The 17,939-nt window shown below is 51.1% G+C and overlaps 4 protein-coding genes across 4 annotated transcripts; 2 read left to right on the top strand and 2 right to left on the bottom strand.

The window, feature by feature from the left end:
* Nucleotides 1-102: 102 nt before the first annotated feature.
* Nucleotides 103-3,421, bottom strand: IAR55_003336 (uncharacterized protein; the record flags this gene model as incomplete). The annotated part of the gene is made up of 15 exons (XM_066946443.1): nucleotides 103-119; nucleotides 174-194; nucleotides 266-332; nucleotides 392-559; nucleotides 616-673; nucleotides 724-773; nucleotides 832-926; nucleotides 1,009-1,165; nucleotides 1,251-1,436; nucleotides 1,492-1,752; nucleotides 1,848-2,094; nucleotides 2,159-2,541; nucleotides 2,608-2,714; nucleotides 2,773-2,831; nucleotides 2,892-3,421. The coding sequence occupies 15 exons, from the start codon at nucleotides 3,419-3,421 to the stop codon at nucleotides 103-105; spliced, it is 2,406 nt and encodes an 801-aa protein (XP_066802835.1).
* A 1,691-nt stretch (nucleotides 3,422-5,112) lies between these two features.
* Nucleotides 5,113-7,385, top strand: IAR55_003337 (uncharacterized protein; the record flags this gene model as incomplete). The annotated part of the gene is made up of 3 exons (XM_066946444.1): nucleotides 5,113-5,193; nucleotides 5,261-5,497; nucleotides 5,586-7,385. The coding sequence occupies 3 exons, from the start codon at nucleotides 5,113-5,115 to the stop codon at nucleotides 7,383-7,385; spliced, it is 2,118 nt and encodes a 705-aa protein (XP_066802836.1).
* A 1,075-nt stretch (nucleotides 7,386-8,460) lies between these two features.
* On the bottom strand, nucleotides 8,461-10,456 carry IAR55_003338 (uncharacterized protein; the record flags this gene model as incomplete). The annotated part of the gene is made up of 6 exons (XM_066946445.1): nucleotides 8,461-8,831; nucleotides 8,927-9,044; nucleotides 9,110-9,300; nucleotides 9,364-9,460; nucleotides 9,526-9,774; nucleotides 9,845-10,456. The coding sequence occupies 6 exons, from the start codon at nucleotides 10,454-10,456 to the stop codon at nucleotides 8,461-8,463; spliced, it is 1,638 nt and encodes a 545-aa protein (XP_066802837.1).
* Nucleotides 10,457-12,578: 2,122 nt separating this feature from the next.
* On the top strand, nucleotides 12,579-16,285 carry IAR55_003339 (uncharacterized protein; the record flags this gene model as incomplete). Its single annotated transcript, XM_066946446.1, has 6 exons — nucleotides 12,579-12,873; nucleotides 12,930-14,305; nucleotides 14,361-14,559; nucleotides 14,720-15,407; nucleotides 15,466-15,866; nucleotides 15,951-16,285. 6 exons carry the CDS (start codon nucleotides 12,579-12,581, stop codon nucleotides 16,283-16,285), a joined length of 3,294 nt encoding a protein of 1,097 aa, XP_066802838.1.
* Nucleotides 16,286-17,939: the final 1,654 nt, after the last annotated feature.

The following is a 17,939-nucleotide window of genomic DNA, read 5'->3' on the forward strand; positions in this document are numbered from 1 at the left end:
ATTGTTCGAATTTCACTTGATCCCTTTTTTCTCTGTTGGTCTTTGTATGCCGAGTTTCTACTCTTCCTTCGATGGACGTGTAAGCTTTACTGCGTATCCCGTTCAAACGATCGATTCGGCTATACATTGCCATCAGTGTTTGTTCACATGGAAACTCAATACACGACGCTCACTATCGTTGAAGGGGTTTTGGGCTGGATAGACAAGAGATATACAGATCAGCCGATGTCACTTTCGCAACGTAACAGAACCCGAGGCTACTCACGATCATAGGGGAACTTCCTAACCGCCACATCGCCGTAGTAGGTGTACGGGTCCCAAGCGACTTGAGCCTTTGTCATATCATCAGAACGACTGCTTCTCTGTCTTGCCCGGAGCGAGCACCACTCACAAGCTCGATATCACCAGTGACTGGTTGACTACCGAAAGTGTATACGTCGGTAGTCGAGTTGTCGGTGTAGTCGATCCTGATCTGTTGAGTGGCTTGACGAGAAGGGTCAGAGAGGAGGTAGTTGTGAGGGGTGATGATCATTCCAGATTGAGCAGTGGAGAAGACGGTCTATCGAACGAGAGGCAGTCAGTCGGATCATCAATCAGGGATTAAATGTCACTTACGTTGGGCAGATCACCGGTGTGTGGAACATGGTGCATTCCAAGGTTGAACCACATAACGCTGAAGAAAGTCTCAGCGTGTTGACCGAAACGGCAGGCAACGCGACTCACATATCTTCCTGTTCGAGGTTGTCGCCGTCAAAGAACTTGTTAAAGTCGACCTGGTCAAATGAGATGTCAGCGAGTGAGGTTCACTCGATGGTGCCTCAAGCCGCTTACCAAGGGGTTAGCGGTATCGTAGTCATTCCAAGCACTCGAAGCTCGAAGCTCTGAGTCCTTCCTCTTGGTCACATAGTAAGCATGGTCCGCGAAGCCTGCAGACAGCGTGCAAGAATCAGTGATCAGAGGCAACGTATAACTGTTGACTGCTTCATATAAGCCTGAAGCCCCACTCACCTTGCGAATTGATCAAGTTGCTAGAGTTCTTGATAGTCAAGTGCATACCGGCCCCACCTCGACTGGGCATGATCTTGTATCCTCTTGGCTCGCCATACTTGTTGGGTACATCCTTGTTGACAATGACGACTTGTTCTTGGCTGTTGGCCGACCAGTTCTACAAAGGGGCAAAGTCAGCGCATGGCCATGTTTCGTGGCACACGCCGCCATGATATTTGATTGGTTTCAAATGACCGACTTACCATCTTGCCGTGGTCCTCTGATGTCACCTCAGTTCGATACATGTGCATAGTAGATCGAGTCAAGTTGTTCCACTTGTACTTGATGTCCTTGGCCTCAATGACATGCTTCACAACTGTGTTCTGGGTGCCGAGAATATCGAAATCGACTTTGAAGTTCAGGGAGTGGTCGTGCATCGATCCAGCGAGCTGTCCCGGCCGATCAGTGCCAGTTCTCAAGCGAGAATAACAGACGGGTACTCACAGCGTCATGGATCTGGTACCCATATTCCGAGTTCTTGGCATAATACGCTGACTGAATGTATCCCGAAGCACGAACAACCGTCTCAATACTTCCGTCGAGGTAGAAGATGTATTCGAAGTTGTAGTCGTAGTTTCCGACAGTGCTGACACTTCGTACGGTCAGCGCGATGTTCTTGGTCGCACTGATGTAGTCAGCGTTGGAGTGACGCTGGATAAGGTAGTTCTGGTCGGCCTCGAAGATGGAGATACCGCATCGGTGAGACTGCGTCACCGCAAAGTAGTTATCAGCTGCTGTGTGTATCCCACGAGTCAAGGAAGCTGAAAAGATTACAACACAGGTCCGGGAACATGACATACCTTTGAAAGTTCCGAGGCGTGGAAAGTGGTGTTCATGCAATATGCATAAAGGGGCATGTCGAATCCTGGGATCTGAGAGAATGCATAGGGACCGAAGCCGTAGTATGTGTCGAGATAGGCTGTACCCGATTGAACAGGGTCGTTACCAGCATAGTGAGCGACCGCTTCCTGAAGACCGAGTTCATATATGATCCGTTGTCCCTTGTATTTGATGTCGTAGAGTCTCATGCCGGTATCTCGGGTGAAGCTAGCGCACGCGGTCAGCTTGTCGAGCAGGCCCAGTCCCATTGCACACTGGATGAACGACTCACGTGAGGTAGAATGTAAAGTCCATCCATTCGATGTACTTGTTCTCCTCGTCAACCTTGAATCTTTGACCAGCAGGTTGAACCGGCATCGGAGGGGCGATCTCTTCCAAGGGCAAGACTTCTCCAGCTTGGTCCGTACCGATCCAGTCTCCACCGTAGTTGACGGCGTACTTTTCGAAACCGGGCTGCTCCCATGCTGATCGGAAGTCTTGGAGGGAAGAGTAATACTCGTCCCCGTAGAGGACTCCCATCAAGCCCCATTTGGACGGATCTCGACCGGTGATGTCGCATTGGAGGTAGAGACCCTGAGGAAGGAGGGTCTCGCCGTCAAAGTTGATGGACCCATTCTGCATCTGGACTGTGTCGGGATATCTCCAGAAGCCGACCTATCACCACGTATTCGAATTCAGTTTCACATCGCGAGCTGAGAGTAGGTTTTGGAGCCCACTCACCCAAGAGATGACCCGGTCGTTACCGTTCTCATCAGGTTGATGCCAAAGAGGATCTATACCCCAAATGTCGAAGGTGGAACTGAGGTCATCTTGGGTCTCGATGGTAGCTTCGACAACCGTACAATCAGTCGCCAGCCAGAAGTAAATGACGACAGGCGCACTCACCGTTCAAGATGTCCGAGATGATGTCTTTGATCTCCATCGAGGCGTTGGCGTATAATTCGCTATATTCCAGGTGTCAGCAAGCGCCACCGAATCGGGACGGACTGAAAGGTATTACTCACGAGTGATCGTCTTGATCGAAGACCCTGATCTTGGCATCTTTTGCCTGACTTCCGTATGTATACGGATAATAAACCGTCTCCTCGGTAGTGGGTACTGGTCCTACGACCCAATCCTGAGCATAAGGTTCCTCCGTGGCACCAAACAACAGGCTTGCCAACACCCATCTCTCAGGCTTTGTGCCATTTCCATCCATGTAGGACAGAGCGTCCGTCTTGTTGGGTACGAGCAAGTCGACGACCATGATGGTGTTGTCCCATGGACCGGCATCCTCCACCGAGGTCAGGTTGAGATCGGTCTGATTGTGGAGATACGCAATGACGTCGGCAGCTTCGTCGTTGGTCAATGAAGCCCAGATGTTGTCCTTGGAAGCGGTGATGGTGGGTGAGGCGGCGGTAGTGTTGACCTGATTGGTAACGATGTCCCGACGATTGGGACCTCTATGACCGGGTCTGCGAACTGAGGATATCTTCGGAGATGGGATCGCCACAGCCGTGCTCGCGAGGAGGCACAGAATGGAGAACGCCCTCATGATGACTCAGTGGTGCGAGTTGTTGTGAGATGTGATCCGATAGACCTGATATTTCGGGTCAGACTGTGAAATCGCTGTCGAAGAAACGACCCAGCCTACGAGCGTGTGGGGGAACGGAACGATAACAGCAAGGTGACTGACTGTCCAGCTTATATGTGTCCCTTGGACAGATCTGGTACAACTCAATCAGCACTCTCGATCGATTGTTTTAGCCGACGGCCAGTCCCGAGGTCTTGTACCACGTCGGAGCAGTGGTTCGGTAGTGTCCCCAAGGAAGCATTTCTCATTCCTCCCGTGCAGTTTCCCCCTCCCTCAACCCTATTTATCCTCGGTCTTGACCGTATGACATCCACGTTGGCTTCTCCCACCCACAGATCCGCGTGCTTCTTGGCGGAGGGTCCCCAAAGGCTCTCAGTCCCGATGATCTGATTGCTCCTGAAATCGGTGGTCAAAGCCTCCGGTCATATCGTCAGATGTGGGAATCGGTGTGGTATCCTTTATCTTTATCTAAACGAAGTCGAGGGACCCCTGTGCCTGTGTCAGTCAACACCATCCACTTCTCCATACGGTAAATCCGACGAGCCCGCTACCGTCTGGACAGTCTCTGAGGGGTTCTGCTACTACGGTCCACCAGAGGGAAAAGGATCAAACCAATCTAGCCATGTGCGGGAATGGGTACTGGAATCTGGCAAGGGTCGCAACGGGATCAAAGTCGAAGAAGAGATAAGGATTTACCCGACTGGACCGGGCTTTATCTGCCGAAGTCGAATGGGAAATGACTGTGACCAGCATGACTTACGAGTACTCGTATGCAATGATGATGTAGACATACCCATACCCATTTCTGAATGATATGTCTGCTCGTTTCGGGATACCATGCGATCAGTCACACAGCAGTGTACTCGAGTATGTCTGTGACACGGATCCACTCATTCGGTCAAGTCAGTTTCTCAGAACATCCGAGGTTGAGTGGGGAAGCACCTGGAGGAAGCGGAAGCGACGAGCAATCTCCGAACTTGCCTCGAGAACACAGCCTTTACTTCCTTGCTTCTGATCGATCAAGACACCGTCATCGACAGGAATCTGCATGATTCTCTGCCTTTCTCCACAGTGATCAGTCAGCAGAACAACGCCCGTGCTCGTACCCTGTGTTTCAACTTCCAATCCGATCAATCCACTCATCGATCAATCAGTCAACAGTCTCGGAAGCGGGCGTCATGTCACCTCCACCCTCCACCCTCTCCACTTTCCACGCCCGCTATCGACGACCGCAAGCAAAATCGAGCAGGGCGTACTACTGTTTTCGCAACAAAGCTGACACAGCCCATCAATCTAATAATAGGTCAACGCCCGACACAAGACGATTGATCGCTTCACCGTCCAATCCGTTGACCAGCTCGTGTGTGTCGGGACTAACGAACCATGAGGAAAACGGAAAGGGACAGCAATGTGTTCGGAAGAAGGTATAAGAGCTGACACGACTTCGAAGGGCTACAAAGATATCCAGTCCGCTCTTCTCTTATCCAAACCAGTCATTTCCTTCCGCCTTCCTCTCCCGTCCTCCCCCCATCCCACTCCTGATAAGTAGGCGTCTGCGTCGCTATCGTTATTCTGACCCACTTTCTTATTGTTCTCACTACAGACCCTCAACCAACAAGACGCCTCCACAGCGTGGCAAGTCGAATCGCACAATGAAGCGCCCTTACGAGCGCTCTTCTCAAGGTACGGGTACATCGCAGCCAGCGGCTACTCAGAGTCGCGGTGTGGAAGCAGTGAGTGACCCTCGTCGCCGCATCGGTTTATTTTTGCGTGCGGGGAGCTTACTTGTCGTTTCTCAAGGACCATCAAGCGTTGCCGATCAATGTCACACACGGTTCTGCAGACCACGAGCGTCCTCCTTCACCACCAAGTGTGCACTTGGCGCCTACTCCCCCTACTCCCTCACAACACCTAGCTTCTTCTCGTCCATCGAGTATCGGCAACGGTAACGCTACTGCGGGAGACAAGGTCGGCCAAATCGCCGAGCGCGTGTCGAGCCTGACATCCGATGATGAAGAGGAAGGGGATTCTGACACAGTAAGTCAAGCCTCCTCTGACTCGAAACATGAATCAGTGTCCCGTGCATACCTGTGAAGCAGTTCTGACCTGGACCCCATCACTTCAGCCAACCCACTCGGTCGTGACACCCTATCCTAACACCACCGAGCCGACCCAGCTCCATACTGTACCCTCCTTGCAGATTCCTCCTGACCGCCTGCTCACAGTCCAGAAGAATGTCGCTCCACTCCAGGATCAGACAGTCAGGAGGTTTAGAAATGGGACTGTCAAGGTTGTCGAATGTCAACGACGCATGCGAAAGCCCCGTGTGGCGACGCGCACCGCACTCGAGGTCTCTGCTATTCGTACCACCGCTTCCACCAAGTCACCCTCTCTCCCGGCTGTGCCCCATCCTCCTGCCGCCAGTCCAAGGACTGTCACTCGCAATATCAATTCGAATGGCAACTTGCAGTCTGGTCATCTCCCTCCATCTGGTACATCGTTCCATACCGGATTTCAAGGGGGGAATCCTGCGCAAGACCTCGTCTCAGCTGTCGGACCTGCACAACTGAATCGCAGTGTTCCAGGTGAACCACCTCCTGCTCGAACCTCGGTAGACTTTTCATCCGAAACCGACTCCACAGTCACGCCTACGCAACCATCCATGGATACGGAAGCGATTCTGGCTGCCACTTACACAACCCAATCATCCGCTGCTGATACTGAGGATGTGACCATGTCTGAGGATAACGTGTCGCAAGAATCTACTTCGCCGGGGGCTTCTGTCTCCAGCTTGCTTCGACGTGTAGATGCAGTGCACAAGTTAGAGGAGCGAGCTCGACAGCGAAAACAGGACCTCTTCGAACCCGCCGTTGCCATGCTCAAGAGACTTCAACGCGATGTCAAGGCCTTCAAAAAGAAGGCTCAGAAGGGAGTGCGCAAGGACGAACAGCACCCGCCGCGTTCGTCACCTGTCCACGTTCGATCCGCCCATCGTCCTGCATGGAATTCACCAAACTCCTGGAATCAGTATTCCCAGCCGCACCAGCCTTCCTCGTCGAACTTCCTCACAGTCTTCTCAAGCTCGATACAGCGGCCTGCTGGTCAAGTCAATACCGCGGCGGGTCCAGCGGCTACTTCGATCTTCAACAGCAATGCTTTCGGTGTTCGCACTACGGAGCATGCAGCTCAAGTGCCTAACTACAATCCTCAGCAGCTTCCACAGCAGTATTCTTACGCTCAAGGAACCTCTACGCACTTATATCGATCTCAAATGCTTTCGACTCAGGTCAATCAAGGTCTGGATCAGCCGTACCATCAGCAATCAAGTAATGCACTCGGATTCAACGTTCTACCTGCAGGTCAGTCCTACGACCAACAAGGTCTCGGTCAGCAGAATCATCAGCAACCGAGTAACGCGCTCGGCTTGAACGCGCTACCTTCAAGTCAATTCAACAACAACGTGCCGGCCAACAGCTACCATCGTCTTGTCCAAGTGCCGTTTCAAGCGCCCGCGCAATTCCAATCTGGTCCATTTGATGACCTTTTTGGATCGGCCAGCAATACTCCAAGACCTTCTGCACCTGCACCTACTCCTGGACCTGTCAAGCTTCCTATCGGTACGGTCGATTCCACCGTCTTCACGGACTTGTTCGAGCAACTCAATGACGAGCGCCAGCGATCGGGACTGCCTAATCTCTATCCTGGCACCGGAGTCGCACCTCAGATGCCTACAGGGACTCAGCAATTTCAAGGTCAACAATCGCAGAATCAGCAAGGCCAGCCTCAGCAATCCCAAGGTCATTCTTCCATTAATGATGGATTGGGAGATATTTCTATGACCGGTACGGCGGATCGGGATGACTATAGGGATCCGAAGAGGAGGTTCACCCAGGAAGAGAAAGCTAAAGGTCGTGCTGATTGGTAGTGCTCGCTCGGAGAGCACATGGGCTCAGTCATACTTGATGTGACGGTTTGTCGAAGATCGCGATTGGAACGAGGGATTGTGTATAGATTTCGGTTAAGCTTGTTGATAGTATTATGCCCCATTCATGCGATTTGCACGTTATACCCTATTCGGATCTAGCGAAGCAATGTACTGTACCTCAAGGTCATTGATATCTACATTGATCAACCCGTCAATTCCATGTCGCCCAAGCATATAGTCTTAGACCTGTATATGTGGATCCATATCTACCATAGGCAGAGAATATAGCTCTGATGTACCCTACCATGTTCGATGCTCTTCTTCTCGTCCAGAAGAGTTGACGAAACTTGACGGCGGCGCATAAAGCAGTAACTGACTTGCCGGCATTGAACGAGGTCCATCTTGCGAGGAAGGTGACATCTGCGATACATACACCCCCCGAAGCTCCGCCTTGAACTTCCCGTCCTCGTCTTGGTCGCCCAAGATCAGTCAAGCTGACTGACTGACTGGTCATCCCGTTAGGGGTCGTTCTCGCCCACCACTCACTCATTCATGCCGATCAACAATATCACCAGTCACATTTCCTCGCTCTCGATATCGATCTTTTTTTGTGGGGTTCGAATTCTTTTCCTTTTCCTCACTCGACCTCATTACCGACAGACGATCCGCCCCCCACGATCAACACGTTATGACTCGGATATCTGACTTGCTATTGACCCAGTTGTGGCTGGAGCAAGTGACTGAGTCAAGGGCCAGAGTGAGAGGATGTCGATACAGTGTGTATGGGGTCGTGGGGACAATCGACCAGAGCTGGACAGTGGCCCGACGCGGTGGTTCGGTTTCGAAAACTCCGCAAGATATTGTAGAGACTTGGACGCACGACACGACTAGCTATTAGATAGCATCGTCATCTATGCAACATACATACAAATATGGACCTATATACGAACGAAGCATTTAGGCAAAGCACTATAAACACAATCCCCAAATCCACTGCATTGGCCACAGCCAATTGCACCAGAAGTATAAGTCAAGAACGAAGAACCCCTGTTCCGATTCCGCACGTTCATACGGCTCAATGCTGATTGATCTTCACGAAAACCTCACTTAAAGCTTTCAGCTCTTCCCACACTTCACCGCCTCCCAGAAGATCGCTCATATCCTGCATGATGACCCCTTGACCGTCCATCATCGAGTTCTCGCTCTCCGGCAGCCCATCAGGACCTTTTAGTGTGATGGCGAAACAGTCGCCCGTCCACTCGTACAACGTTCGGACGAGGAGTGGTTCGGAGATACCGTCCAGTCGAGGACGTCGGATGTGCGTGAAGAGTTTGGAGGGTTGAAGACCGTTTCGGTGTTTAGCGAGAATGGTGTGCAGGAAGGCGGGAGGAGGATGGTATGATGGGTCGTGCTTCGCGGATGGAGGTGTAAGACCCCATTGGATCACTGAAAGGAAGACAAACGATCGTCAGCGGTTGACCTGACGAGATAAACTCATACATGGAGACGAGAGTCATCTGTCGATAAGTGTGCAAACTCACTAGAATGACCGCAGAAATTGAGAGAGCTCTCGCCGTTCTCAGTTTGATATCCACCAGCGGAAGCGAAGATCTTGGGAGCTTGTTGATAGGGCAATCCAAGAGCATAGAAGGCGAATCTCTGTATGCAAGTCCACGTGATCAGCTCTTTACCCATGCCATACGCCTGGTAGCTGTGCGACTCACAAAGGTATCCTTGTCGCCGTACGACAAGAAGCCGTACATGTCGGGGTTCTTCATCATGTGATTCGAGAGATGTAAGATGGCTAGGTTCAGTCCGTTGTTACCCCGCTTGTCGAAGACGAGTTGTCCAGTCTCCGCAGGCCAATGGTCATCGGTACAGGTTTTGCCGACAATTCTGAAGATAGCATTATCGGCTGCGTCGATAGAGACCAGAGTGAGCGTCTTTCGAAGCAAACGACTGATGGAGAAACACTCACGATGGTCCTTGTTAAGATCTGCCCAGAACACACTGCCACTTTGCTTGTATTCTATCCCATCAAACAACGTTCTAGGGTCGATCAGAGGGATGTTGTCCTGCCATACCGACTGAATCAGTCCCTATCGCAGACTCAAAAAAGAAATGGAAAAGAGATACTCACGCTATCAAGATAGATGAATTCGGTAAAGTTGGTCGCCAAGAAAGCTTCGTTCTTGATATGCCAACTCTTTTCTGTGTCCAGTCTCTTCTCTCCGATTTGCACCAGCTTCACGTCGAAGGTGTCAACTAGCTGAGCGCGAGCTTGGGGATCTTGCAACTCATCAGGGAAGTGGTAGACCTCGATGGGCAGTGTGGTGTGAAGAACGTGACGGAGCATTTGGAGTGAAATCTTCATCCGAGCGAGCGTTTTCTGCGGAAGAAAATGTGAAGAGAACCTTTGTCAGCTGCCAAGCTAAGTGAGAAGGGGTGTGTGAACCTACGCCTTCACCTCCTGTGAAAATGATACCTCGTCTTTCCTCCTCTGGGACATGAGCTTCCATCGAGTTATCCCACACCAATTTCCCTCCTTCTCGCTCCACTCCTCTAAGGTAATCCACCATCTTGCTCCTATACCGTCTGATGTCTGTCGTACCCACACTTCTCCATTGGTCCTCCTTTCCAGTATGCGCAAAGTACTCGTTCCTGTTGAACGTGTACATCGGACACCCGTGTCTGTTGGGCAATTCTGCCTCCCATTGTTCCAGTGCGGGTCTGGAGAGGAGATATGAGAGTCTCGCTTCGAGCGTTATAGGAATATTGAGATGATCTGGCAGGCCGCCACTCGCCTGAGGGATGTGTTGTATGGACAGGTCGTTGTAGACGTAGTTGGACGAGAAGTAGGAACTGACTCTGTCTTTGTGGTAGTGGGCGAAGGGAAGAGTCACGATGGCGACGATGGAAAGGATGAGGAAAGCTTGGATGGGTCGAAGTCGAAACCGTTTAGACTTCATGGGGATCGGAGGCCGAAGATATGTTGGGGAGCTGTTGGAAGCATCGGTAGAGGTGGGAGAGGAAGGGAGGAAAGAGTACTGAATTGGTGTTGATGGTGCCATGATCAGAGCGATTGGTCGCCGCCAAATTATTATCGACAAAGGTGTAGGATTACGAGCCGAAGGAAGGATGATAGATGTATGCTTGACTATGAGTGTTGACGTGTGCGTGATCTGAAAGAGACAAAGGCAGAGATCGCTTGGGGAAGGTTGCTTTACGAAGTCAAAGCGATCAGGAAAGGTATGGAGAATGTGATCTGAGCGCGCTGCGATCCAAGATGTCCGGTTCCAGCGAGGTGGTTGCGGTTCTCGTTGTGCCTTGAGCTTTATATGATGCTACCAGTCCGACTGTCGGTCGCGGTGTAACAAGTCGATAAGACAGTAATCTACGTGGTATGAAGACCAGTAAGACACACATCGGGTTTCATACCGAAACGTATTCAATGACAAGAGACACGATCTGACTTACCGGGTTGATCTCACCGGGTCTATTCCTTTGGAGGTTCTTGCGCGGCAGTGATATGAGAGGGGCTCGTTCACAGTCAGTGGATTCAAGGACGTGTGTAGACGAGTCTGGTAGTTGTGTTGGTTAGTGGAGAAAAAAGGAAATGCAGAGCAACTCTTTATGTGGTTCCAAATTCGACATGACATTTCGCAACGCATCACCGACTCTGGATCGGCTTGTCTTGATTCCCTTGCCCAGTCCAGGGAATGCGAAGTCTCAAAGACATCCAAGACGGGAAGACCAAGAAGTGCTCGTTACCTCGACCCATCATCGAAAGGCTTTGAATCGGGCAAAACGTCCAAAGTTACGGCGTACATCCTCTCACACACAGTGTATTCGAAAGGATTTGCTTCTGGACCGCCGTATTGTGCCTGAAAACACCCATACTCGTTTTACCCGAAACCCTTTCTACGCAGCAGCAAGAGAGACGGACACAAAGAAAAGTTGAAACCCGCTTCGTTTCGTGTGTGTTGCACCCCCCACAAGTCGTGGGTCACTCTGTCCCATAGTACGCGTGTAGGTGGCTGTTCCTGATGCGCCTACCATGCTCAGCTTGACGACAGCGATACTCACCGTTCAGAGCGCCTCTCTGCCAAGTGGGGACGACAGAGTGGACAGAGGAGGAACACGAGTATAAGAGAAACATGAAGAGTTCAGGTGGATTACGGAGCACGGGAAGCTATGCCTTACGTCTTTTCACTCTTCCCGTAACATCATTTTACACGAGTGAAATCTCCTCTCGCTCTTTTTCGATCTAATCTCCTATTCACTCCCGAAGGTGACACTTTATAAAACCCGTTTCTGACCCAAAAGGGGTAATATCTTGGACATTTGACCTACCTATTCCGAGACCGCGCGACATCCCATCCCACCTCAGTTCTCACGCCCGGGCACATCTGCAGCAGCAAAAGCAGCGACAGCGAAAGCAAGCCGAGTGGTTGAAGATCTGGTGTAGGATCATAGATATCGTTGAAAGGCTTGAAGCATGCATAGAAGATAGGTCCATACGGACGACCTGGCTCAACCAGAGGCTAGGCAGTGAGCGAGCTAGCTGCCGAAGCATGTCAGGTTTGTCGCGGAATGATCAGATCCCACGTGAATACATATGAGACATTCAGGGTTTTTGATCAGATTCATCCGAGTAACGTTACGTCAACTTGATCCGCCTCTAGTTCACGGATCACGGTTCTTCTCCCTCCACTCTTTTGGCTTGTTTCTTTTCCCCGCTTTGCGAAGATGGCGGCAATCATCGTTTGTCCATGATCTTCAGGTGGGGATCCAACACACACAAGAAGAAAAGTCGGCAAAATCAACCCAGGTCAACTCGTCCAACTACATCTGCATCACTTTGATCGACTCTGCACGCTTAAAGTTCAATCAACAAGGTCACTAGTGCCGCATCTCACGTGGCAAGCCGCCTGCGCAAAAGGTCAGAAACCCTCGCTTTAGGCATAGTTTCATTCCATATCGCGCTATTCCAGCAAATTAAACGCACATCGATACCTGAACAACCATGTTATCGTCAGGATAATCCATCACAACGACCCACGACGAACAAACAGAGGAGGACGTCAGATCAAGATCTTTGCAACGAACGCATATATACCTCTGCTTTCGTTGTCTTCGCCCGTTTGCGAGTGAGAACAAACAACGAAAGACCCGACAGACCTGATACCCAACATGGTACCGATCCAGTATCTGATAGCGTCGCTTCGCAAACCTCGATTTCTCGCCCTCGTCGTGTTGTTCCCCATCCTTTTCACATTCCTCTATCGCTCATCACAGGATCCTTTAAAACGGCCCAACGTCAGGGTCAAAGCAGCAACGCAAGGAGGCTCATGGGAGGCTCTCGCTGGTATAGGAGATGAAGATTGGGAGGACGAGGCCGGTTGGGGCATGGGCGTTGGAGATTGGTTGAAATGGAACAAGCAGGACAAGAAATCAATATTGGTCACAGGCGGTGCTGGTCAACTAGGTGAGTTCTGTTCATCTTCCTGTCTGGTGCGACTAACCACTGGGAACTCGCTTCAGGTCAAGCAATCATACCAGGACTACTTGACAACGAATTCGATGTTCACGTCTTCGACATCGCCCCGCGACCGTCTACGATGCCCAAAGCAGTCAATTACCACCGCGGGTCCTTCGCCCCTCCAGACTCGTTCGCATCACTCTTCGCGTCCAATACCTTCTACGGAGTCATCCACTTGGCGGGTATCTCCCTCGAAGCCTGGTGCAAGCCAAAGGAATCAGAGTGTCTTGATGTTAACGCCGGATCTACGGAAGCACTGATGACACAAGTGGAGGCTCTACTGGCGAGGAAGAGGGCTGGTTCTCGTTGGGGAGTATCCGACGCACCGTGGATTATCATGGGATCATCGATGGAGGTGTACGGCCCGGATGGGGTCGACGAGAATTCTGAGAAGAAGCCAAACACCGCTTTGGGTCGGACCAAGTTGGCGGCTGAGCAGAAGATCGAGAACGCATTGGTACGACAGTCCACGATCGACGAAGAGCCCCGAGGCTTACACGTCATGATACTCCGGTTCAGCCAGGTATACGGTTTTCCCCAAGCATACTCGATACCTGAATCCTCTATTTCCTCCCTTCTTGTCAATGCTCTCACTTCCCTACCCATACAGTACTCCTCAGACACTCTCCCGGTCGACCTTTTACATGTCGAGGACGCCGTCGATGGTATTTTCAAGGCCCTTTCGGAGCTGGAAAGGCAAGCAGCAAATGACGAGCCGAACCGACTCGAAACTGTGAACCTGGTCACAGGAGTTCGCAGGTTGACAGAAGAGATCGTGGAGTTGGTCCGAACAGAAACTCACTCCATGAGCCCAGTACGAGACATCGGTGACCACCACGCACCCCGTTTTCCCAACTATTCCCCAGCGAAGGCTGCCCAGGTATTGGGATGGACGCCAAAAATCGGACTGGCCAGTGGATTGGGCATCGCCGTCACTGAGCTGTCCGAGGAAATCGCAACGTATTCACGAGGATACTTGCATGAGCATTGTGCGCCTACGGTTGATTTCCCAGCCCTGGAAGGCGAAAAGGCCACAGCATTTGTGGAAGACGAGAGAAATAGAGACCTCACCAGATTGGATGGATGTACGGTCAATATGGGCTTCGATCACGACGGATGGCTGCATCATGTCAAATGTGAGGATGGGAAGCATTGCACCGCGGACGGTCAGAAGGTGACAGCAATGAATTGGAATCAAAGCGTCTTCATTGTTCGAAAAGTTCGGGAGAATCGTTTCAAGGAACGCACAGTGAGAGTGGCCTTCGAGGAGGAAAAGGGAATGGGTTATCTCGGACTCAGCAAGAAGGAAGGAGGTGACGTTGGGCTGGAGCTTTTCAAAGAGAACACGGATGAAGCTCAGATTCATTTTGACGTCCAGGTGAGAAACTGGACCGATTTCGTGTCGACGACTTTGCTTATATACTTCATCGCAGGTCCAACCAGACGCATCGTACCTTCGGCTGCTAATCCCTGATTCCGGGAAGCAGCTCCATGCTGTGGCCAATGTCACGAACGACCAGACGCGGTTTTCTCTCGAATCCACCGCCAAGTTTACAGAACCCCCTTTCGACTTGAGGATGAATGTGCTGTGCTGTCCTTCGGAGGGCAATTGGCCACTTCTGCTGGATGATTGTGAGTAGAGTCATGGATGACCGTTGCTGATGACCAGATGAATCGTCCGATATGCGTTTCGGCTCCACTGGTCAAATACCTTTCAACTCTTCCAGACGGCTTCACCTTTGTCGCCGAGCTGAGCAAGCGGTGCGATACAACTTCAAACGTCTCTCCGCAGCTCGTCAGACGGTCAGCCAAGTCACCGGCAATACACCCCAAATGTGGGCCGACGCCAAAGGGCCTAAGACTAGTCTTCATCCTCACGATTGGGCTTACAGGAAGCTTCCTGCGTGCTGGAACGATTGTGATAGTCCAACCATTTGTGTGCAGACGGGCGATTGCAAATGTGTACAGGCAGATCACTGTCATCCCAAAAGGCAAAACCCGCTCATTGGCCTTCATCCTCCTGCAGCCGAAAGTGACGAATCGACCAAGTCTCACCTAGGCGCATTGGCTGGGTACTCACATGCTCTCGTCAAAGCTGTGCAGAGCGTCGACTGGCGTGATGTACTCCTGCCTGCCGCCCGTGACGCGCTTGCCGCTCATCCCGGCTTCATCAAGGTACATGTGGCGGACGGTTACGAGGGTCAGGAAGCCATCGAGGCGGCCCCTTGTCACAAACTTCAGAAAACACATTGTTTCTCGGCCGACCATGTCATGTATGAGGCGCTAAGAGCAATGTCTGTGCCTGCTGAGGAAGCTCAACTGGTCGTGTTACCGGTGTATCAGCAGTGTAAGGATCAACCTTTCTTGCTGCATGACGTCATGCATCATGCAGCGGAGACGATACCTGGAGTGAAGACTGGGGAGAAGACGGTAGCCTTGGTAATGACACATGATTGGGGAATCTGCATATCGTTCGCGTGGTGAGTACCTTACTTGACTAAGATGCACACGATTTAGCTAATGCACTGTGCGTCATAGGGAGATCTGGTCTGCTCGAGACAAAAACACACTTTACCCCGACTGGATCCTGGATAATGTCTTAGTTTGGTCTGTGATGGGAGACTACGACTCACCATGCTATCGCCCCCATCAAGACGTCGTTGTTCCCGCTAGAACGTGTCGATCAAATACCCTTCGCCAAACATTTCCGACTGTTGACGATATCAAGCCGATGAGAAACCGGCCTAATCTCTTGACTTGGAGCGGAACCTACTGGGGAACTGGAAAGAGTGACCGGCTGAGATTGACATGTCCCAGAGGGGGAGCGGGTCAAAGGGAGCTGATACGCGGAGGAGGAGCGCAAAGTAATTTCGAGAGTTGGGACTATATGAACGATCTGAACAACGCTAGGTTCTGTCCTCAGCCTAGAGGTATAGCTGGTGAGTGGGGTCCCGCTTCTGTGCACTCGATGTATCGAAAAGTGTGCTTGATCGAGGAGTACTGACAAATTTTCCTCAATGTAGGTTGGTCACCTCGAACGAACGACGCCATCTACGCAGGCTGCATCCCCGTCCTAATCGCCGAGGGTTCGCATTATCCCTTCGCCACATTCTTGGATTGGTCCAAGTTCTCGGTGCGAGTCGCTCCTACCGAACTCGATCGGATCGAGGAGATCCTGGCGGCTATCCCACTTTCGAAGGTCGAAGAGATGCAAGCCAACTTGGTCAGTATTCGAGAGGCATTCTTATACTCTACAGATGAGAATCCGGAGGAAGAACTCAAACGGAGAGGACCGTTGTTCTTCGCGATGCACGAGGCGGGATTGAGGTTGAGGACGAGGTATCCTATCAATGAGTGAAAGTATCTTCCAGTCAATTTGGGACTATATTGGACAATCCATGTTGTAGATAGTAGTTACAAGTGTATACAAAGGGAAGGGGTTTCATCATAGATGAGAACATGGTATGTAGCTATACAATACACGGGATGTCATATCTCGCTTCGAGTCAAATTGCGAGGCCGTTCATGCAGTTCGTGTTCGATTGGAACATTTCTCTGAGCTCTCTTCTGAGTGATCGATCACGCCCGACGAACAATTGTCGCAGATCGGAACGATCGGTTCGGACTTGTGCGATGGGAAGTATGTCGCTGTGGAAGAAGATCGGTTCGGAGTCTGGCGAAATGGGCGATAGTGCTTGATTGAAAGGTATGGACGTCGGCTAGAATTTGATCTTGACCCCGACGACCTTCTGGTCTTGGAGCGACGGCGTTGAGTCGAGGTGGAAATCTGAAGCTTGGCTTCATATTGGCCACTTGAAAATGGGATGTGGCAGGTGCGGAGTGTCTTAGATAGAGCATTAAAGGGACGGGTGTCCGCAAGACACAATGTAATTTGACAAGACTACTGAAGGAACGGATGAAAGCAAGGTGGGGATAACGTTGACGCGCACCGGATTGTTCTTCTACTCATACACTCGTCAAGTCTCATGGTGCACGGAAAAGCCCGCGAAGATACTAGGTAACTTCTCGAGACCTTGCTTGGTGGATAAGTCAAGTCAACACTGTAAATCAAGACCTGGGCGAAAAGATGCTCTGGGACAGGATGACATAGCCAGCGTACCTAATGCAGACACGAAGAACGGGATGACAATTGGTTTGGGATGTGGATCATAGCGAGAATTCCGGAAATTCCAGTGGCTTCTTTGAAACAGCTTTGAGAAATGGCGTCGAGATACTGCACAGACCGACTGGAAGGGTTATCTGCTCGACCTCGGTGTGTCTCGTAATGACCATGCATGCATGGTCCGCTTGCATGGCTCACTGTGAGTTTCAGGTGGGCTTGACACTGAGATCGGAGTGATGACGAGAGTGACAATGGCCTTCCTCGAGCGATCGAGATAGTGGCTAGATGAACAAAGAGGGAGACAGAGTTGGCGAGTCGCGCGTACAAAGTGACGAGGAGTTTCAACACACCTACGATTCCTACGCACCACGCATTTGGCCCATTGTCAGTCGCACGACGTTGTCTATTCGATTATCCGATATGCACCGCATAGACCTGAAGTATGCTAGTGTACCTTGAGCGACCTTTGCACGAGCGGTCCCATAACGTTGCAAATCAAGACAAAGCGAGCGTCGACCGATCACTCGGATGTTGTACAATACAGTATCAGGTCGCGCCAGGCAAGCTGTGAAATGATGAAACACGCCCTTTGTCCCGTTTATCATCAATCAACTTTCCAACATCATTCACTCCTGTCCATCGTCCTTTCTTGTTCTTGATCTCGTTCTCGTTCTCGTTCTCGTTCTTGTTCTCGTTCTGTCTTCATCATCCTCTTTGTTCGACAATCGCATCTGTTTCTGCTGCTCAAGATACATAAGAAGACAAGTACGATGTCGCCCATCATGCATTCATACGTCCCATCATCAATCATTCCTCTGTCACTTCTGTGGATCCTCGTTACGCATTTCCTGTCATCATAGCCAGAGATAATGTGGATAATCGACTTGCT

This window comes from Kwoniella newhampshirensis, chromosome 6, assembly GCF_039105145.1.
Source record: "Kwoniella newhampshirensis strain CBS 13917 chromosome 6, whole genome shotgun sequence".
Classification (NCBI taxonomy): Eukaryota; Fungi; Basidiomycota; class Tremellomycetes; order Tremellales; family Cryptococcaceae; genus Kwoniella; species Kwoniella newhampshirensis.